This window comes from Pezoporus flaviventris, unplaced genomic scaffold, assembly GCF_033815535.1.
Source record: "Pezoporus flaviventris isolate CSIRO_AGI_PZ_B2104156 unplaced genomic scaffold, CSIRO_AGI_Pfla_v1 ptg000041l, whole genome shotgun sequence".
Lineage (NCBI taxonomy): Eukaryota > Metazoa > Chordata > Aves > Psittaciformes > Psittacidae > Pezoporus > Pezoporus flaviventris.
Window position 1 is genome coordinate 5,621,158 of NW_026892589.1, and position 21,729 is coordinate 5,642,886.

At 53.2% G+C, this 21,729-nt stretch overlaps 1 protein-coding gene across 2 annotated transcripts; it reads right to left on the reverse strand.

The window, feature by feature from the left end:
* Positions 1-173: 173 nt before the first annotated feature.
* Positions 174-18,411, reverse strand: MMP11 (matrix metallopeptidase 11). 2 transcript variants are annotated; one of them, XM_061466035.1, is made up of 8 exons: positions 18,092-18,411; positions 9,215-9,465; positions 7,890-8,033; positions 6,762-6,895; positions 3,755-4,002; positions 3,332-3,545; positions 1,770-2,027; positions 174-1,037 (listed from the first exon to the last, which is right to left on the reverse strand). In XM_061466035.1, exons 1-8 carry the CDS (start codon positions 18,206-18,208, stop codon positions 904-906), a joined length of 1,500 nt encoding a protein of 499 aa, XP_061322019.1. In that variant the 5' UTR covers positions 18,209-18,411; the 3' UTR covers positions 174-903. The 2 variants fall into 2 exon arrangements, with proteins under 2 accessions (XP_061322019.1, XP_061322020.1); XM_061466036.1 differs by lacking the exon at positions 18,092-18,411 and adding an exon at positions 10,880-11,014.
* Between the last annotated feature and the right edge of the window lie 3,318 nt (positions 18,412-21,729).

Genomic DNA, 21,729 nt, shown 5'->3' on the forward strand with positions numbered 1-21,729 from the left:
GGGTCATCCTCCGCGACACCGGCCCGCTCGCTGCGGTGACTCCAGCCGGTGTCCCCCCCGCGGGCGGGGATGGCGAGGGGCACGGGTGCGGTGGAAGGGGAGAAACCGGCCGCAGCGTCACTGGGGTTTCGGCACAAGGTCATGTAGCAAAGAGGGGTGTGCGGTGTCAGCGGCGTGTGAGCAACCCGGGATGGGGACCCGATCTCCGTACTAGCAGGGGGAGCAACGGGGCAGTGTCCAGCACTGGCACCCAGCACCGTGGAAGGAAGGGGGGCCCTTGTCTATATACAAATCCGTATAAAACCCTAACGCGTACTAGTCATACAACACAAAACCAGGAGCAGGGCTGCGGCAGGGTCTGTCGGTCTCCGCTGCAGTCCCGGGGAAGTGACCCTGGCAGCAGCCGCACGTCTGCGCTCCTCCGCAGGTACAGTCAGTGTCCGTCAAAGTCCCCGCCTGCTGCCAAGGGAGCGCCTCGGTGGAAGCCCTCCTCCCTCCCGGCCCATGCCTGGAGCAGCAAAGGGCTGCTGTTATGAGCTGTGTAAACATAGGAAATGCCGACGGATCGGTTCTACAGGGTGGGGTCCACGTTGGTTAGGAGAGTGTAATCCTGTTCCAGGCTAGCTTGATGACTTTTGGGATGCTATTGCTAGAAGAGCATGGCCACATTAAGGATTTAGTGGCCGCTCTTGCCTGCAAATAACATGGCAAATGCTTTTACATTGATAGCAACTGAAGCTGGGGCTGCTGGAACTGGAGAGGAGCAAACTTTGTCACTTGTGACAGAGACCTGTTGTGTCAGATGCTGTGCCTGGAAGAAAGTCAGTAATGGCAGAGGGAGCCCTCTTTGTTGCTGCTGGTGTAAGGGTGATGAAAGGGGAGTGTGGAGGACAGGCATCCCCCTCATCTGAAGGAGTTGGAGGAAGGCACACAGCTGAAGAAGTCCTGGCTGATCTGCCGTGGGTAGCCCTCCAGCACCTTCACCTGCACTGGATCAAACTTCCAGTAATCTCGGCCTCTCAGGAAATAGGCAAAACCTGTGGGTGGGAGAAGAAGGGTTAGAACAGACAGGGTCTGAATGGCACAGAGCTCTTCCCTAGCTGACAATGCAGCATGCGCAGTACCAAAACAGAACCTGGAAGAGGCAGGAGATGCTGGTAGATTCATCACACCTGAACCCAGGCTTGTGGTGTACACTGTTCTTTCACACTGCTTTAGTTTTCACAGGAGAATAAACAGGGTAGATTTTATTTGTATTCCTAGTGATTCCTGGTACCCGTGTGGTGACATGGTCCTGGGTGAGCAGATGCTGTCTAGGATCTGAACAGGGCTGATGACAGGGAGCTTGTGAAGACCTGCTGCATCTGTTACTGCAGGGAACTAGCCCTGGGATCTGGAAGCAGTGGGGAGCTGTTCCACCACATCCTTTCAAAGGAAAGAGGCAATCACTGCCCCTGTCATCCCAAGCACTCTGCCTGTCCCCAGTGTTTCTGCAGCACTGACATACTGTCTTCACTCAGCATGGGACATGTCTGGGAGAACTAGGCAATGCCAAAAGGAGCCTGTTCGTTCAGGACAGCTACTGAGGCTGGAGTGAAGCATCTCTGCTGTCCTCTCACCACTTTCTTTGTCAGGAGCAGTAACATCTGGGTAGGAATCTGTGACCATTTCTTTGTCAAAGTTTGAATTCTCTCTATCGGACACTTAACTGTTGAATGTTGCAACTAATAATGATAAAACCCCAGAGCAGGCCATGTCCCTGCACTGACCAAACTCATCCTGAAAAGCTGCGTCGATCTCCTGAGGGACACCGCGCCAGTCAGCCATGGTCCGAGGGTAGATGTTGTCCACCTGGCGCGTGTGAGGGTGGAAGCGCCAGTAGTTGCCTCCACCAAAGATGTAGATCTTGTTCTTCTCAGCCCCCCACACCAGAGCTGCCTGTACAGGGGATGCAGGGAGGCCCAGCTCCACAATTGGAGTGGGACCAGATACCCGTCTCTCACCATCATATATCCAGTACTGAGAATCTGGTGAGGAGACAGAAAAGGGAGACAAAGGGTCAGAAGCTCTTTTTGTATCTGGTAATTTGGCAGTGAACTGGACAACTGGAGCTGATGCCTTGTCACAGTTCTCAGGGGAAGCTGTGCCTGAGAGGCAAAAACCCCACCGGTGTCATGGACACTATCACTGACAGGTGCTGTCAGTGCAGGGAGTTGACTTCCCACCTCAGTCCAGCCCTAAGGGTATCAGTGGTGGGATGAGCAGGACAGGACCATTTTAGCAGCTGTCTTTTCTCTATCTGTGGAAGTTATAAGGAAAGACTTGGCTGGAGGGATCAGCATCCACCCTGCAAACTCCATGCTTGGAGAACATACGTGGGCATGCACAGGCATAGAGGGGGCATGCAGCTGTAGAGGAGCAAGCTACAGAAACTAGGTAGCAATTGCCAAGCTGAAATAAAGACTGGAAGCCTATTTCCAGATTAGATTAAAAGAGGAATCTCTGTAATTAGTCTATGGCATGTAATACTTTCCCCTTATCTCATTTTAACTCTTGGTAGGAGCCTGCCAATTTTAGCACTGTAAGTCCTTGTGTACAGGTCAGGTGCTAAGTGACCTCTTTATGCAGGAGCACTGCCTGCAGAGCCCCATGATGTGCCTTCTGGTGCTCATGGAGGGCAGACAGGGCGGGCACACCCAGGACACCTGGGTACCTTCCTCATTCTGCACCCTTGCTATTAAATTTACACTTGGAAAGAGCATTAAGGAAAACAGTGGAGCTGTCTTCTTTAATGGGATTTGTTGTTGGCCTTGAACTCCAAAGATGGCCAGGAGGAGGTTTGCCCCCACCATGGGTTTTTAATGCCTGTGGTGGCCAGAGGTTGTCTGGTTCTGCACACAGGCTCTGTGTAGTCTCATTTGGTCTTGGGGCACTAAAGAAACTCCACATGCTTGTCTCTGAGGAGCAGAAAAGATGCAGGGCCTTGAGGCACAGGCGCAGGAGTTTCACAACCAGTGAAGCTGTCTGAGGTTCTCTTCTGGCACTGATTACCAGGACAGCTGGGAAGATGCTCTGCCAGCAGCATTGCCAGGGCAAAACCTCAAAACAAATGTTTGTGTTCCAGAGAAGGAGAATGAGATATTGTGGCTGTGCATAAAAGTGACAATATCTACTAAAAAGTTTGACCTAAACAGAGAAGGAAACAAATAACAAGGATCACTGGATTGCTGAGGATGCCCAAGTTTATCTTCCCAGGAACTTGTTGGGTCCTGAATACCCCTACGTAAAGGAGATGCATTTCTGAGCTGTCTGATCCCAGTCCAGCTCTTACCTTGGAAAAACCAGATATTGCCCAGAGGGTCCTCAAAGGTGGCATCGACAGAGCTGGGGATGCCCTGCCAGTGGCGGGAGGCCAGAGCTGGGTAGCCGTCCTGCAGCTTTCCTGCTCGAAGCCGCCACACGTAGCGGGACTTGAAGAAGAAGAGCTCCCCTCGGATGGTAGACACAGCATCGAAAGCTGTGTCGCAGGCGTCGGGCTGCACTGCCTGCCAAAGCAGAATAGTAAGGGTTAGAAAGGACCTGGAGCTCATCTGGTTCCAACACCCCAGCCTAGCTGGCAGCGCCAGCAGGGAGTCCGGACCTGGACTCAAGGTGGAAGACAGACACCAAACCACATGTAAGCCTGCTGCTGGCCTCTTGGTTAGGACAGCCCCAGCTGTGGTGTTAAAGGAGGACACACAGGCTACTTGCTCACCTCTACATTGGTGATCTCATTGGTTTCAAGGCCTGCCTGGGGCAGCTCTGCTGGCTCAGTTGGGGTTGGGACAGGATCCAGTTTGGGTTTCCCATAGAGGTACTGGATACCTTGCTTGTCATCCTCACTCAGGCTCAGTGGGTAGCGGAAGATGTAGAAAGGAGACATGAGTGACTTGGAGACAGCCGTGTGCTGCAGGCCCAGGACATGGCCAAACTCGTGAGCAGCCACTTGCAGGAGGTCAGTGCCTGCAAAGGGAAAAGGTGGGAGTTGCTTTTGTCTGCTTGTATGTGGGACGAATGCCTCTCAGGTTCACTTCTACCAACCAGCAGCCATTGCTGTAGGAGTCTAACACAAGGAAAGAGAAATCTGCCTCACTACAGTGCACCCAGGTTGGTGTTCCTGCACTTCCCCTGTGTAGCTCTACACCATGTTTGTGTTTTTCTAAGGAGTAAAAGGGCATAATTAATGGATCCACTGTTTCAGGAGCACCTGAGTGAATTCATACACTCAGGTATCAGCCTGGGCATGTTGGTAATTTGCGATTCTGTCGCCAGGGGCTCCTTGCACCTCTCCAGCTACCAAGAAGAAAGGAATGCTCCGTGCACTTTTGGAAAGGAGAGATAGGCACAGAGAAGGAAGTCTGGCTCATAAACATAGGTGGGGGGGTGGCAAGGTTGGGTTTTGTCCACCCAGCAGTTGTTGTCTACAGCTGGAGTGCATCGGGTCCCATTTAGCTCACGTCCACTGAACCCTCTGAGATTAGAACTTGCTAATGGCGGTTGTCACAGACAGCAGAGGGAGCTCATTTATTGCTTGTGTGTGGACTGGACTGTGTCGAGGTGATGTTTAGAAATAAATCCATAAAAAGTCAGCCCGTGTCAAGGCCTGGGCCTTCTTCACCTGACTGAAGTAGATTTACGGGAGATCATGTTTAGGAATACATGACCTTGGAGCATCTAGAAAAGGAGGGGGAGGTGGGGAAGTGGATTTCAGTGTGAAAAAATGTGTCATTTGGCAGGTGGTGTTTAGCTCCTAATGGATCCTTTTTGAAGTTGATAGATTTCAGGGGAAGCTGGAAGACAGGCGTATTAAGCAGCACAGCCTGCGAGCAGAGTATGTTTTTTGACAAGTCCCAGCTTATTCATTCACTCTCTTCCAGCCAGAAATCCTCCACGCTGCAGCCCAAGTGATGGGAAAGGCAGGGATGTGAGTCAGGCAGCCTCACTTGCTCCAAGCAGGATTTCCCCACTGGCTCCATGGGAGCAGGTCACTTCTCAGCAGCAGGACAGGATGGGACGGGATGGGGCAGGGGCAATGCAGCTGGGAGGAATGCCTGGGAAGGGCAGAGGGGAAGGTGAGCCCGTTGTTGTTCAGCTTTATATTGAACTGACCCAATTAAATCGACACATGTAGGTCAGCTGAGAAAGTGGGATTTCTGTGTCAGTGATTTATTACGAACTCTCAGACACTGTGTTTAGCTTGGCAGGCTCCTCACTTGATGCTTTCCAGTGTTGGCAGATCAGCTGTGCTGTTCTCAGATTGTCAGGGGGAGGTGAACAAGAGCACGCCTGAAGGAGCAGTGCTGGGAGCATCCCTGTGTCCCTCACAGGTCCTCTCTGTGGAGTCCTGTGTCCTGCTCAGCTCTGGGGTGACCCCAGGGATCCCCAGAGAGGACATCTCAGGCGTCCTTGTACTTCTGGTTTCCTATCTGTAAAAATGAGGCTAAGAATTTCCCCTTCTCACTCAGAACTGAGCCAAGGATTTATCCATGTTTATATTGTAAAGCTCTTTTCAGCATATTAAATGGCAATTAGCTGCAAAGAGCTTTTACAACATTTATTTATGGAAGATGTAGGTTGGGGAAAGGCTATGGAATAAGGCTGGATTCTGATGGGAACTGGCATCCATTTTCAGTTCCTGCTTTGCCTCCAACACTGTCTTTGTGGGAGAATGTAGGACATTCTTCACCAACACAGGCAGCCCCAACAGAGGGTGAGAGAAGGCAGAGCCCACCCTTCCTCAGGAGCAGAAATGCTTCTGCAGAGAGGTCTGGTGCCCTGTGGTTCTTTTTGGCTCAGCATGGGCAGGGTCCTGTGCCCCATGCAGAGTCAAGTTGGTGTATAACCGACAATGGCATCAACTTCTGGGAAGCCCATCTGAGCCCTCAACATCAACATGGGCAAAACGTCTGGGAAACTCGAGAGTGAGGCAGGGGGTTAACATGGGCTTTGTGATTGGTTTTTGCCCCTGCAGATAAACTGGGAAGGAGGAGGAGGAGGAGGGCCTGACCTGGGTTAATTTTGATGGGTCTTGCAGAAACTGATGCTTTGGGCACTGATCCAGTTGGTCCCAGGCGGCACTGCAGTATCTCATGAGATACTGTGACACTAGAGCCTGAGTGCCCCAGCACAGAGCTACCAGCTGAATCTATTATTAGCAAAAGGAAAAACCTAAAAGAGAAAAGAGTCTTGACTCGATGTGGTGTTGTTTATGGTCAGAGCATTCCCAGGCTACGGGGACACAGAGGTGGAGCCTGGGCAGTTTCCCTTTATGGACTTGTTTGAGGGCAGATGGTGAACAGTGCATGCAGGGACTGGGGCTGAAACTTCCTTTGGAAGACAACTGTGTCACCCCATGCTTGAGCCCCAGTTTCCCTTCATCCTTTCCCTCCTTTATTTCCAATGGCTCCTGCCAATGCTGGGTGCAATCCCCAGTGGTGGAGGAGTCATCTCTCTTGTTCCCCCCTCAAAGAACAGGAGGAGCCCACCAGGAAGCCAGGGTCCTGGTGCTGGACACAGGCATTGCTGTGGCTGAAAAATGACAAGGAAAGACCTGAATACTAACGTTGTGCTTGTAAGTGGTGGGAGACAACAGTGCATGCCACAAAAATGGTTGTTGCCTCTCAGTTTTACAGGGTCCCTGCTCACACCCTAATGGAATTGTTTCCAAGTGCACTGTTGAGCATCCTGGACCATCCACAGCTCTCCCTGAAACAGTACCGTACCCAGGTTGTTCCCAATCGTCCAGGTCTCGTCGTAGTCAAAATGGACATCTCCCTCCCGGTGTGTCTTGGGGAAGAACGCATGTGCCAGGATCCCTCCGGGCCCGTCAAAAGGCAGGTTGTCTCCATGCCAGTACCTGGAGGGAAGGCACATTGCACCTCAGACAAACAGCCATGTACCCACAGTGAACAGCACTGTATGGCCAAAGGTGGGGAGCCACTGTGAAGGGACAGCAGCTCTCACTCCCATCCCAAGTTCATCCCACAAGTCCAGATCAACTGTTCAGAGCTCTTCTGATTGCTACAAAGCCAGTTCTGGGCACTGAGGAAGCTGAGCTTAGTCACACCAATCCCTGGGGAGTTCACGTGTTTTCTCAAGGATGTTTCCCTCCCGCTGTTCAGCTTCCAGCCCAAAGCTGACTGTAGAGCCCAAAGAATTAAGGAGGTGGCTGCTCAACCTAAGATTAAGTTGATTGACACAACTGTGTGGTGGGGGGATGCAGAGGGGCAGCTGGCAGCAAACCCAGCCAAATCCTCAGGTCCTCACTCAAGCCAAACCCTCTCTTGACTGATGAAGGAAACCTGTGAGAGATGCAGCTACTTTAGAGAGCTGAGGGAGGCACAGGCAATACACAGTATGCAAATCACATCACTGCTTGGACCGTCTCCACTGCCTTTATTAGCTCTGTGAAAACACGCAGCAGAGGGAAGTCTTTGCCCCCATGCGTATTTTGCCAAAAGTGAATTTCAGGCCAGGAGCCAAGATCCATTTAACCAAGCAACTATATTTGTCTTTGGGCAGACAGTTACGTTCCATCAAGGGACAGGATGGAGGATCCGAAGACGGAAAGTCAAAACAAACACTTAAGAAAACAGCCTGTGGGCAGAGAAATGTAAATGTACCAGGAAAATTAATGAGCGATCAGTAACGGTGCTGTGCACAGCCAGCATGGGACAGCTGCACTTACACCAAGCAGCCACAACTGGCAACAAGTACCAAACCCAAAAATGATCCCAGTCTCTGAAAGCAGAAACATGAGCTGAAGTTGTGTGCTGCTGGCCCTCAGCTCTGGTTAGAGCCTTGGGGTCTTCTTTGTGTGTGAGGAGGGTGCTGCTGCCCACCACGCTCACCTTGTGAAATCGATGACGATGTCAGCCCGTCCCTCCTGCACCTCAGTGAAGGTCAGCGGTGTCACGTCACTCCACACTTTCAAAGCTTCCTCAATGGTCCTCCTCACTTTAGACTTCACAAGTTGCCACGGGAACCTGATGATTCTGAAAGGCAGCAGACACTGGATGACGAGAGCATCACGTGCTGTGCCATGCACACTGCTGTCATGAAGACACTAGCTGTAGGATCAGTGCCGCTCTGTTTCAGCACCAGAACATCTCCAATCCATACAAGCACTGCTACAGCACCCCATTCCAAGCAGCATGTGCAACAGACAAATCCTATCAGTGTTGAAACCCTCTGGCTGGGGGACTGGAGGTGAGCTTTCTGGAGAGCTTTCAGAGCTGTGTTTTGCTGAAGTGCTGCAGCATTTTCCAGGTCTGTCCCCCATGAGTCCACCCCACAGAGGTGCCTGCAAGTGCTGTGATGTGATCTCTACTCCTCGATCTCTGCATTTATGTCCCTGGAAATTGGGCTCACTCAGAGCAGCTGCTGCATCTTCTCCCCTCCTATACCATAAGCAGACTATGAGATATGCCACAGAGGGAGCTTTCTTTCCCTTCCATTAACGCTGTTGGGGATTGTTAGTCTCTGCTGTGGTTCTTTCTTTAATACAGTTGACCAAAAAAACCCAGACACCTTTCTGTTACCTACAGACCCCTAATACCATGAGGAACTGTCTCCTGCACTTAATTAAACCAAAGATGGATTACATGCTGTCAAGGTCCATATGAGTGTGCTCACTTCTCCGCTCATGCCCATGTGGGCAACTGGGGAGGCAGCACAACCCTCCTGCGAGCCTGTTGAGCAAATCTGCAATTGAGGATGTGTCGGGTGATCAGGGCAGAACTTCACACTGAAGTTGTGTTTATGGGAACATCGCTAACAGCTGAATAAAAAGGCCTTTGTAAAATAAACTGTGAGGTAAGCCCACGGCGGGGCGGCTGTGGGGGCAAAGGCACAGCGGGAGAAGGCTGGTGGTGGAGGCTCGGCTTGGTTTGATGTAGGGAAGGGAATGCACAGGGGTGTTGATGCACAAGGGACTGACTGAGGGGTGATGCAGAATGTGAGGGGTGGGTGGGCAGCTGTGTTTATGGCAGTGCGTGCAAGAGGGGATGTGGAGGTGCTGGGTGCGATGCTGCTGGTGGTGCAGTGTGTGGCTCCCCTGTTCCCTGGCTGCCCCCTGGTCAAATCAAAGCGTGCCACGCTCCTGGGGCCATCAGACTGAGAGGTTTGGGGGAGGGAGAAGCAAACCAGCCTGACTCCCAGTTTGGAACTCTCTTACTTGTAGGTGAGATCGGTCTTGTCCCAGCGCCCACCGGAGAGGACAAATCGCTTCTGCCGGTTCCGCCCGTTCTGTCCGTCCGGCAGCACTGGGAGGTCTGGAACGCCGCACCGGGGCGGGTTCCAGCGCACCGCTGCCTCATCTGCATTCACAGGGAAGCCCTTCATAGGCACACCGGTCCCCACAGTGTTCACCAAGGAAGACAGCCAAGGACTCTGCTCCTTCCAGGTGTGATGCTTTCGGGACACGTCCTGAAAGGAGAAAGCAAAGCCACAACTTCAGTGACTGGGGAAAGGTGTCCCGATGCAGAGTGGTGAATGCCCACCCGCAGCAGTCCTGCAGTGGTGAGTTCCACCCCTGCCTGAGGCTGTTCCCCTGCTACTGGGGCACCAACTGCTCCCCACAGGCATCCTCCATTCCCTGGGCCGTGCTGCTCCAAGCTAGATCACACCTGCGAGGCACTGTGTTGTGTCATGCCATGGCACCCCCTAAGCACTGGGCTATTTTTGGTCCACTTTTCCTTGGCAGCTGGCTGGCAGGAAATGCTTTTCCAAGCTGTGGATGAGAACCAGACCCTTCAAGAATGAAACAAATCACTAGAGAGTAAATTCCACCCCTTTACCACACAACCTTTATTCCCTCCTGGACACGAGTAGAGGTGACCCATGACTCTGCTTGGGGACAGGATCACCTGGATTAGGTGGAAAAGCACAGCTCCTCTTGGCAACATTAACTGATGTTAATTAGCTGACTTCCACTGGTTCCCCACCTGACAGCAGGACTATGGGGCCACCAGGAAACATGACTCAAGTGTCCCCAACCTGCAGTAAGGCATGTGGGGTGAGAGGTGCTTGCTCCCTGTCTCACCATGCGGACCAAGCCAGAGGTCCAAACACAGATCTTTTTTTGCCTGATTCTGTGCAAGCAAATTTAAAGGTGCTTGAGCAGCAGGAAGAGCTGAGATGCAGCAGTGATACAACAGGCAGGCAGGCTCCATCCCACAGGGCTCCAGGGTGAGGACCTGGGGTTTAGGGGTCCCTTTCCTTCCCCTGCAAAGAGCTTCTTCCTGACCGGCTCTCCTGGCTGCCTTGCAGGGGACACAAAGGTCAGGATGGCATGATGCCAGAGCTGCCATGATGCCGTGTAATCCACGTGCTGCCACCACTCTGTTCTCTACAATGAGCCCATTCATGCGGGCTGGAATGAAGTGTGAAGCCCTTGGCATTAATTCCGCTACTGAGCTCCCAGCTCTGCAGTGGCCCCGTGCCTCTGAGCGATGCACAGATGGACAGAGGAGCCAGGGAGGTCACATAAGGTGCAGTTTAGGTGTCCATGTGTCAGTTTAGGCTTTCTGTGTGTCTGTCACCACCCCAGCCTGCTGGCTTCTCCCCAGCCAGCCAGACACCCTTGGTGGCTGCCAGCCTTTGCCTTAGAAACCATCAACACAATTCTGGTGTCTCAGTGCACTTCCACACAGCGCAGGAACCACACCATCAACATGTGAAAAGGAGGAAACCCATTTTACATACTGAACAGCAAAGCCTACCCAAGCCACCAGCACTGAGAATCCCTCCAGTGCTTTAGTGGAAGGAGGGAGTATGAGCTGGCCTGTCCCAAGGGAGTCTGCACCTCGTGAAGGCTGGAGCCCAGGCAGCTCCAAGGTACCTGTCTCTCCAAGGGGAGCTCTCTGAGAGTCACCTGGCACCCTGCCTGGGCTGGCAGCTACTGCCTGCAAAGTACAGCTAGCAGGAGAGGCTGATAATGTTCATGTCCTGGCCAACATGCTGCTTCCAGCCCTGATGAGACCTTCTGCCAAGCACATAATGGCAGCTGTGACACCAAAGCCCAGCCTGGAGGGACACTCGGCTCCTTGCTCCTACATGCACCAGAGGCAGGTCCTGTCACTAGAGGGCACAGGGTAATTAACGTGTCTCATTTCCCAGGACCAGGAAGTGCAGGACAGCTGCTCAGAAGCACATGGGGAGAGTGGAGATGGACCCTGGGGACAGCTCTCACTGTGGAACCGGGAGCACTGGGAAACCCTCAAGAGTTGTCCAGGTAGGTGAGCCGGCTGAGCTGACCCAGATGGTCTTAGTCCTATTTTTTCGTCTTGGCTATGGTAAGCACATCCCTTTGGTCTCCCAGGAAGGTCAGTTGTTGCTTTATTGGCTGGGGGCACTGGCATAAACTGGTGACTGTCCTCCCAGCCAGAGCACAGAGAGGAGGAGCTGCCTCTCTCACCCTGAGGGATCCCATGTTCAGAGAGAGACAGAGGTAGGTTTTCTTTCTCTTCTTTGGTTAGCTCAAGGCAACTGGCATTAATCCCAGCTTCCAGCCATCCAAACCCCACCTTGCCTTAGGCAGGACCCTCCCTCCTCCTGCCTGCCAGCCCTTGCCAAGATCCATCCCTGAGGGGTCACAGTGTGGTCCTCTCAATGGCTCTGGGTGGAGGCAGGAGGCAAGACCTGCCCGGCTGCCCTGTGTGCTCACTGTGCCCCTTGTGCCCCTAGACAAACAGTGAGTTTCTCCTTGTCGTCATTGCACCAACATTAGCACCATGGCAGGAAAGGGCTGGAAAATGCCACTGCAGGCGCAGCTAGCAAGGGGAAATGTGACAGGCAGAAACCACTTGCCAAACAATGCTCAGGAGACACATCAGGCTGGAGATTTTGGTCTCCTTGGCTGGACACACCTTGCTGCAGGCACTTCCCAAGGCTTAGATAACATGTCCTCTCACTTAAGGTTGCATCCTTCCCACCCAGTGCTGAACCCACCCTCTCCTGGGCAGGTCCTGCTTTGTTCTCCCAAGCTGTGGAATAATGTCCCAACTGTATGCTTAGGGGTTTGCTTAGGGCTGTGCTGCTGCTAGAGCTAGTACAGGCCTGTGTAGAGAGGATGAGGAGGGCACTGGCTGCTGGGTAACTATCAGGGCATCCTCACTCCTCCCATCCCACCACCAGAGGGGAGAGGATTACTGAAGACAAAAAGCAAAGGAGAATCCTTGCATCCCAAGTCACAAGCATTCAGACCAGCTGAGTGCAGAGCTGGATCGGAGCCTCTAGCTAGTGTGCAGACACTTACACTGCCGTTCCCAGTATAACCCACAGCTGGGGTGGCTGCTGTGCATGGAACAGACAGATTTTAGCCAAAGGAAGAGGCCAGAGCTTTGCAATAGAGACTGAGCAGTAAAATGTCTGCACAACATGAGTGCAGAGGGGCTGCCTGAAACCAAGGCTCAAGGGCAGCGAGGACAGCAGAGGAGCAAAGCTATACAAAAAGAGGGCTGTGCTGCAGGCTGGCCACAGCTCCTCACAAAAGAAGTGCCTCTTCCTCAGCCTTGTGACCAAAAAGCTAAGAGGGAACAGGAGGCAAAGGACAGATCCCATGGGAAAGCAGAAACCACACCAGAGGTACAGGCTGCCCACTCAGTTCTTCGCAGCTTTATCAGACCTCAAGTGCTGCGATACAAGCAGCCATCACTTCTGGTCTGCTGAGGCCAGATGAACACCAGCCAAGCTTCCCAGGAAGTGTCCCAGCCACCCAGAGGAGCCGGGATCATCTTTAACCTCATTGTGTTGGGCAGCATTTGCCCTCCAGAGCCTCCCAGGAGGAGAAGCAGCTACAACACCATAGCTGCAGTGGAGAATAACCCCAAGAGTGAGGCTAGTGCCTCGTACTGACAAACCCATTGCTCTCTTGTCTGCCTGGGTCCATCCTCAGCTGCCTGCCCTGAACTTAAACTTGTCTCCTCTACCTAATTATCTGAGCTCCTGCCTGCTTCTGCAGCACAGACATGAAAGGAGAGCCCCTCTCCCCATCAGACAGGAGTGACTGGACAAGTTATAACAAGAATCACATCAGTCTTGGATACTTCCCCTCTCATTGGGGGCTGTTTCCTCTTCTGCTAGGGGATGATCTCATGGGTTTTCTCCCCATCTCCCTGTCCCTCTGCTGCTACTTTTCCATCTCTCCCCACTTTCTTCCTCTGTTACTCAGTGTTTGTCAAGGCACTGATATTTGCTGTCTCTTTGTTTAGTAGCATTAACCTCCTCCTACCTCTGAGCCTGCACCTCAGAGCACTCCTGCCCTTGGTTCAGCCCGTGGGGAAGGAGAGCAGAGATGTTTTCTCCTGCAGTTCTCATGTAAGATAGCTCTCTCACCCCATTTCTGTACACTGACGGGTTGCTGTGCCCCCCAGGAGCTCTACACTACATTAACAAGCTGCAGCAATGTTGCTGCCTGAGATCAGCACTGTCGCTCATCCTGATGCACAGAGTACCATGGCCAGATTTGTGGCCAGCCTGCCTCTCAGCCCAGCATGGATTTGCAAGGGGTGGATTTGAAAGTGCAGCTACAGCTGATGGTTGGTGGTAAAACTGGAGCCAGCTCCACTCTAGTCAGGTTGTGTCCCGGAAGCAGACTGGGCTCAGAAGGTGCTAATGCTGCAGATGAAATCTCATGGCAAGAAACAGATCATGTCTGTGGTCTGGTCAGACCCTGAACCAAGTGTGCTGCTGGTCAGGGCACTGTTAGTAGAAACAATGGAAACTTGGTGGAAACAATGCTGAGGCAAAGCCACCATATATATTGATCCTACCTCCCCCAGAACAAGGCAGAGTCTCCCAACCCCTTTAACTATGAATTCTTTGCTTACACTTCTCCTACAGGACTGGCTCCTTCATGCTGGGCTGCAGTCTCATGCAGACAGAGGCACGGAGGATGCAAAGGCTGAGGCCAAGCTTAGGCTAAACGAGGCCAAAGAGGAGGTGCTGCAGCGCCTGGCCATGCATACACAGTTGGAGGTTCCCCTCTGCTTGCTTCCCATACTCGGTGGCACCATCAAGCCCTACCTCCTGGGGCCTGACAGTTTGTTTCCGGATTATTTGGTGGTAATTGTTGTTGGCAACGAAAAAAGGAAAATGTTTATTTTTCCTAAGCAACACGGAACATGAAACATAATGGACTGCAAATGTTTATGCCCACAGACAGAATGAGAAGACCTAGGCTCTGATGTAACAAGAGAAAGCAAATGAATAAACACTGCAGGACTATTTTTATTATCAGACACTTTAATTACGTGACAGTTTGTGAGTGTACTCCATCAACAACACCACAGCCAAGCTGCTGGTGTCACCCAAGCAACAGTTTGCCAGAAACAGGAGTACTTACAAAGCAAACAAGCCCCAGGATGCCAGGAGAGCAAAAGGTCTCAAGAGCCCGTAATCTCATGACCTAGAAGTCCCCTTGAAACTAAGAAACCACTGTAGGATGTGGCACACTCCAGCCACAGGAGGAAGAAGGCTGAGATGTTTTGTCTACTGTGCGATTACATCCAAGCTAAGGTGAGCAACGAGCTATCACTGCCCAAGGACAGCAGCCAGGACATGTCTCACTGTGTACAGCCTCCTGGCACAGTGCAGCCCTCTCCAGAGCTATGGGGAGATGTTCTACCCTTAGGGAGTTTGTGCTGCTCAGATGCGTAGGTTGGGATCTCCAAACCACAAGACAAGCACTGTTCCCCTGCTCAATCTACTGGAGATGTCTGCAGGGTTTTCCCCCACTGCTAATTTTCACAGAGGGTGACAGATCTCTCCTGCCCAATTCCCACTAAGGGCAGGAGGTCTGGTCACCTGTCTGTCCTTCTGGGTCTCATCTGCACCAAAATCTCAGTGAACCTCTGAAGTGCTCTGCTTTTTATTTTGCTGGACAGTTATGTGCAGACTCATCAGTGCTTCCCTTCATATCACAGGCTGAGACATCCCTACTGTAAGAATATCCAGGAACCCTTCATTTACCTGTCTGAATATTTGGAATTAGTAGGAAAAAGCTGACAGTGTCTCTGGTGGGAAAAGTCCCTGCAGGAAAAGAATAAGTGCCCCCTTCCCCTGCTGAGCCCCCCCCCCCCCCCCCCCCGGTTACAGTGCCTGGGCAGGATACACATGGGGGAAGCAAGTAAAGAACTGGAGTGGGGGATTCTCCCCAAAGTGCTTCTCTGCTCCCTGGTCTCTCCTCCCTCCCCGCTCAGGTTTGCCAGCTGCACACCCCAAGCCTTGCCACAGTGCAGGGTGTGCGTGTGTGTTGCATGTAGAAGCACAAACACAACAAACCCACTGGAGAATAACTGCTTACATGTGTCTTGAGTTTGTCTCAGAGCAAAGGATAAACATGCCTAAAATTACCCCAACACTCATGCAGTATTTAAATAGCCAAACCATAGAGTGCAAATCAAACCCTTCCTGCGGGAGCTGCCCGAGCCCTGAGCAAGGCAGGAGGCTTCCCGGCTCTGGGGCTGTGGGGAAGGCAGCACCATGATTCCAAGGGGGAACCTGCTGGGCTCAGGGCAAGACCTGCAGGATACGGCCCCTGGGAGATTACGATGGCAGCTGGGAGGGTGCCCAGCACTTCTCCACTGAGAGATAGTTTCCCAGCAAATGGACTGACTGTGATTTCCCCGGGGAGCTGAAAGCAATGCAGGAATTCGTTGTCTGCGCGTGCACTGCCCTGAGGACTGCAGATCTTTTGTTCTCAAGTTTTACAGTGGACACCAGACACAGCCTGCATTCTGCTCTCAGTTTTCTCTTTCTTTCTTTCTTTAGGCATTAATGTAAAAATGAAGGAGATCTACAGGGTTTGCTACAAAGAGCACAGGTCCTTCTGCAACTTGCCCTGTGTAGCCTGGCTTTAAAATGAATCTTAGCCCTTGATTCTTTCTCCCTTCAGTTACTGCTGCTGTGACTTGTTATGGAGAAGTGAATCGACACAGTGCAGCATCCTGTCCTTGTCCACCCCATCTACTATCACAGCTTGAGGAAGTCACTGTTATCTGTCTTGTAGGAACGTGAGTCTCTTTGCCCAGCTCAGCCACTCAGCTCCTTTCTCATTCATCACCCAACAGCAAAAGGTGCCCAGACAGGAAATCAGCTGCTGTTAGACACAGGGAAACATCTCTTTGTGTGGACTCAAAGTAGCCAGCGAAGTAAACATGCAATGGCATGCCAGAGCTCTCTAGTAAGAGAGGGCAGAGAAGGGCTGAGGGCAGAAACACATGTACAGGGCACTGTCAGCCCAGCAATCCCACCTCTGCCATTCTGTGCTGACATCCGTATCCCAGCTGGGAGAGGAATGGGGCACGCTGCTGTCAACTTTTGTCATATGTGAGAGCAACCACTGTAATGCTGGCCTCAGAGATAGTAGAATGACCTTCAGAAGCCTTGACAGCAGACAGGGAACCCAAAAGGGCAGCTATTTGGGATAAGAGACCTGCTATTTGGAAGGCTGGGAAATCATCTGTCCAGCTCCAACCCCAAACCAGCGCAGCCACTATCTCTGCAAAGACCGAGTGGCACACATTGATCTGAAACCCCAGCTCCGCAAGGCTGGTGAGACACATGAGCACAAGGTGTTCCTGAGCAAAACATACATGAAGTAGCATGACCTGGAGTTACTGCAGCCAAAAGGAAAGTATTAGTACTCACAACACACTAGCCTGAGATGAGGAACAAACCATCTCTGGGCAGCAGACTGCCAGCTGGGGGGACCTTCTTCAGAAGCATGGTGGTGGATTAGGTGGACCAGGAGCCTGAGCAGACCTGGACCCCTGCATAAACTCTGTGCTCTTCAGCAGTTCGGTGTATTTCACCCATTTAAGGGGCACTGGCCGAGGCAAATGAGCCCCAGCAGCCTCTGCAGTCAGTCAGCAGCTGCGAGCACTGGTGAAAAGAGATGAACAGTGCACATAAAAGCTGAACCAGACCCAAGTTCAGGCAGTGTGAAACCTGGGCTAGGGGATCCCTTCCTTGGGGATCCCACAGAGGTCCCTGCTGGCAGCAAGACCAGGACCAGAGGCTGAGCAGGTCCCTGCAGGAGCAGCAGCTTCACAGCTTGCACGCATCAGAGCACGAAGCACTATGAGCCCAACAAACGTCCCGCAGGAACCGGTGGTCTCCAGCTTTCCACAGGTGGAGCTCTGCCCTCCCAGCCCACCTCTGGCTGCACTCAGATGAGGATGAACTCTGCAGAGCAGCGTGGTGGCTGGGATGCAGTGTACTACCACCCGAGAGCTCAGTCTCACCTTCCTCAGGCGCTGAGTGGAGCCAAGCGCAGTGACATGTCGTTTGGAATAACACAAGCGCTTTGGGGGCCAAGGCTGTGCTGTGCCAAGTCCCAGCCCACAGCATATTTAGCAGCCAAGTTAGAAAGCACTCAGATGACAGAGCTGATAATAAAACCATCGACAGAACCTGAACTAATCCCCCTTGGGCTGCTACCGGGCATTTACTCTGTCACTATTTTATAGCACACCAGCAAAGTGCATGTACATAATAACCCAATTACACACACACACATTCCCGGCACAAGGAGCTCTCTGTCTTCTCCTTGTCCCCCGATCCTCTCGCTGCTCCTTTCCAGCAGTCCCTGCTGCTCGCAGCTCCATCCCTGCTGGGATCTGGCAGGCTTATGCAGGAAGAAAGAGCCCTGCTGCTCCCCTTCTGCTGCGCGTTGGATTCACCCCTTGAGCCTCTTCTCCTCGTAACTTCTCGGCAGTGCCCGCACAGCAGGCGGGGGGGGGGGGGATTGTTTGCAAACTCCGCTGCCTTTAAAGGAAGGGGGGATCCCGTGTCCTCCCGTAAACACTCCTTGTCCCGGCCCCTGTTTTTCCCTGGCTCTACAGAAAGGACGTGCCCACAGGAGCCCGCGGAGCGGTGGCACCCCCAGAGCAGGGACACCCGTGATTCCCGGCCGCCCGTACCGGCATCCCGAGGGCCATCTGGGGATGGACAGGGAGGGCGGCTCACCCCGCCCAGCGACATACTGCCCGCGGGACAAGGGGGGACACCACGGAGAGGGGAAAGGAGGCACCGGCTGATCCCGACTCACCGGCTTGTGGCGGCGGGCGGGCGCGGCGGGCGCGCAGTGCAGCAGAGCGGCGGCCAGCAGCGCGGCGGCGGGCAGCGGCGGACGGGCCATGCCGGGCGGCGGAGCGGGATCGGACATGGGGGAAAGGGAGAAAGGGGGGGGGGGGTTCCCCGTTGAGCCTTTTATCCCCCCCCGTGGCCGCCTGCCCGCCTCCCCGCGCCTCCTCCCGCTCCTGCCTTTTGTTCTCCCCAAGCCGTAGCTCTATGGGCCGGGGGGACACGGCACGGCGGCATCGCGGGAGGGGGGGGGGTCCTGCCCGGCCCGCCCCGTTCCGCCCCGACGGCGTTCGGCGTCTGGGCGGAGCGGGGCGGGACGAACGGGACCCCCCTCCCGCCCCTGGCCTCCGTGCAAGCGGGTCCCGTTGCTCCCCCGGGGGTGATACTTTGCCTCGTCGTCGTGGTTTTGCATCTGCAGATGAGGGAGCAGCGGCCGGAGTCAACTAAGTCAATGCTTCCAGTCCTGCAACTGTGTTCTGTCCTGTTTGGGATGGCTTTAAACGGGTCACTTTAAAGGTGGCTTTCATCTCTCCTGCCTAGGGGTATCCAGGACTAAAAGCAATCCTTTTAGACCCTCTTAGGCTGCTCAGTTCCCATGGGGAGCATCCGTGCTGAAGCCATGTATGTGTCTAGCCCTTTGTACCATTTCCTAGAAGGCTTTTGCTGTGCTGGATGCTGAGGGAAGGAAGAGAGCAGCTCCCCATTTTGGAAATACCGATGCCTCCATCTGCTCCGCCACCTGGAGATGGAGGCAGCAATGCACAGGTCTGGTTTCTTGGTTCCTGTTTCCATGAGAGAAGCCCTGGACTGTGTTAGCATCTCCTCAGTAGACTGAGTTTAGCTGCAAATTGTTTCAAGAAATGTATGCAAATAAGAAAACTTTGATCTCCAGCTGCCTGAGCTGGCATGCAGGGAGTGGGTAAGGCTTCCTGACATCTCAGGCTTTATTACTATCATGTTGTTCATGTTTTGTTTTATGGGAACCATACTGAGGATGTAAATACTGCCGCTGTGCTGGGAGGTCTCTCAGCCACTGCCTGTCCTGTCTGTGCAGCACTCCTCCCTACCTCTGCAGTTTGGCTGCTGGCAGATGGGCACAGGGCTCCCACCCCAGCCCCAGAGCTCCAACAGCCCAACATCTCTCAGTACAGGCTCTGTCTCCTTGCTTTCCTGCCACTCCTGCCCAGGCTGGAGCCAAATATAGGGTTCAGGGGTCTCGAGATGGCCGCAGAAGCTCAGCAGAAGCCTTCATGACTGGGAGGTCCCAATGGTCACAGATGTTGCTGATACAGCATCTTCATGCATAGCTCTTGCTCAGCATCTGCCTCACTGCCTTCCAAGCCTAGCAAGCAGCAGAGCTCTCACTGGTTTTCCAAGTCCTTTTAGCCACAAGCATTAGCTCTTCTCCACTTCCCTGGTGCTTTACAGCAAGGAGGGAGCTTGTCAGTGCCTGGGCAAGCGATGTGGCATTGTAATGTGTCTCAATAGGAACCGCCAACTGGGGACAACCTCTCAGCAGCCCTTTCCCCAGCAGGTGTTTGGTGGAAGGAGACTGCGAGAGGGAGGAAGGGAGCACCAGGTCCAATTCTGCTCTTTCAAAGTAGAACTATTCCAGTTCATGGGCCACTTGGGTATGAAACTGCTGTGATGCCCTTTGGACTGAGAGGAGGTGGGGGAAGAGGTCTCTGATCAGAGCAAATGGGAGAGGGAAAGAAGTGAGAGAGAAACTGAATTTAAATGGATTAAGCCTTTCTTGTCTAAAGTCCTTTGTTTCCTGCCACCTTCCTGGTGTGACTTTCACAGCTGTTTTCTGTGTGGCTGGGGACATGGTTTTAGGCTCCTTGCAAAGTGAGCATGGAGTTTTACACCTTCTGGGCATTTCCCTGAGCAGCTGGAAGAGGGTCCAGGAGCCAAATCCCCAGGACCCCTTTGACTTCCCTTCTCTAATGTCTTTACTCTTCTCTCTGTAGGTGATGGCCTCATGAATCGTGGGTGCCACTGATCAGTGGGTGACAAATGGGACACATCCCCATCAGGCAAGTCTTTGTTCTCACCCTTCACCTTTGGATTCCCCTTTTCTTTGGCTTTGGCACCTTTTTTTTTCTCCTGGGCAGCCGAAGTGTTTGTACAGGTGATGCAAACAAGGTGCAAACAGGGCTGGGGTCATGCACCCTGAACTGCCCTTGTAAACACCAGCAATCAGGAGTATTTCTTGAAGAGGCCTTGAATTACTCAGTTCTCCCCCTCAGCTGGCAGCCCAAAGCGTGGCCATAGGCAGGGGGCAAGGGAAGGATGTGGAGTTAGGGGAAATTTGGCCTTTGGGCCTTAACTCAGAAGTGGAAAGGTAAAGTAATGTGTAAAAATGTCTGTTGGTCAGCAAAATGCTTTGCTTCAAAACTCCTTTGAGCTTTTTCAGATCTTTCTAATGAAAATGGCTGAATTGTGCAGGCTGTCCTGGATCCAAACAGTGCACCATGAAAAAACCAGAATAAAATGTGTTGATTTTTTTTCCCGGACTTCAGCGTAACCAGGCCAGGCAACATTCCCACTATGGATTTCCAGAAAGTTTTGCTTGATCCACTACTACTTATTTCACACTTACTTTGTTTTGTCTTAAAAAAAAACACTTTCCTTGGCCTTAATTCTGTGTTGAACCCAGCAGTGCAGAGTGTGAAGAGGTTGGGTGCAATAGATGAAATCAGGGGGCAAGTGTGGAGCAGAGCCCTCTGACTGGGTGCATGACTGCCTGCGGAGCGGCTGGGCAGCGCTGCTGCCTCCTCTAACCTCTCAACAAGCGAGGTGGTGCCAGGACTGTCCTGCCCCTTGCCGTGCAGAAGTGCATCTGCACAGGGGTCCAGTCAAGGAGCGGGTCCCTGGGGCAGCCACAGCCCCAAGCCCATAGCTTGCACCGCAGCTCAAGTGGTGCCCAAGTAGCTGTGGAGTCCGGCGGCTCTTCCTCCCCTGTATCACGCTGGGATTCAGCCCCTGAGAAGCATCTCCCTGCTGGGCCATGGTCTGGCAGGGCAGGGACAGGCTGCAGGCTCAGGAGAGGTGCACCACAGTGTTTGTTGTCTAATCATCGCCTGCCCCCGTGCCAGGAGCCGAGCGCACACAAACAGTGCAGGGCTCCGGTGGGAAGCGCTGCCTGCGAGATAAGCCAGGCGAGGAAAACACATCCATCTTCATGTCTCTTGGCCTGAGACGAAGTTTCATCTGCTGGCATTTTCCTGGCGCAGGCTCAGGGCACACCACAATTCACCTGAGGAGCCAGACGCCGGGGAGCCAGCTCCAATTCCTGGCGAGAGGTGTCAGCCCCGACTGGTGCAGAGCACGAGGAGCTGGCAGGTGAGGCCCTGCGGGTGCTCGGAGATGGGTCCAGCCCTGCAGCAGCCTGGACCTGGCTGCATGTCACCAACAGTTGTGTTCATCACCTGAGCGAGAGGGTGAGAACAAAAAGCCTGTCCAGGCTCCCTGTGCCCAGCCGTGTAGAGCCGGGTTAAGAGCTTCCAGCTCGCTGCCTGGACGGAGCAGAAGTGGCTGGGAGATAGAGAGCCGAGCAGAGACTCGATCCAGCCTGCGGCTGCTCCGTGCCTGATAAGGACG

Excerpts from the sequence above, each read along its gene's own strand:
- MMP11 (XM_061466035.1), bottom strand. The coding sequence starts at position 18,208 with ATGTCCGATCCCGCTCCGCCGCCCGGCATGGCCCGTCCGCCGCTGCCC. Across the intron at positions 2,028-3,331 it reads CAATATCTGGTTTTTCCAAG|ATTCTCAGTACTGGATATAT; the intron begins GTAAGAGCTGGA and ends TCTCCTCACCAG. Across the intron at positions 1,038-1,769 it reads AGCTTTTCAGGATGAGTTTG|GTTTTGCCTATTTCCTGAGA; the intron begins GTCAGTGCAGGG and ends TCCCACCCACAG.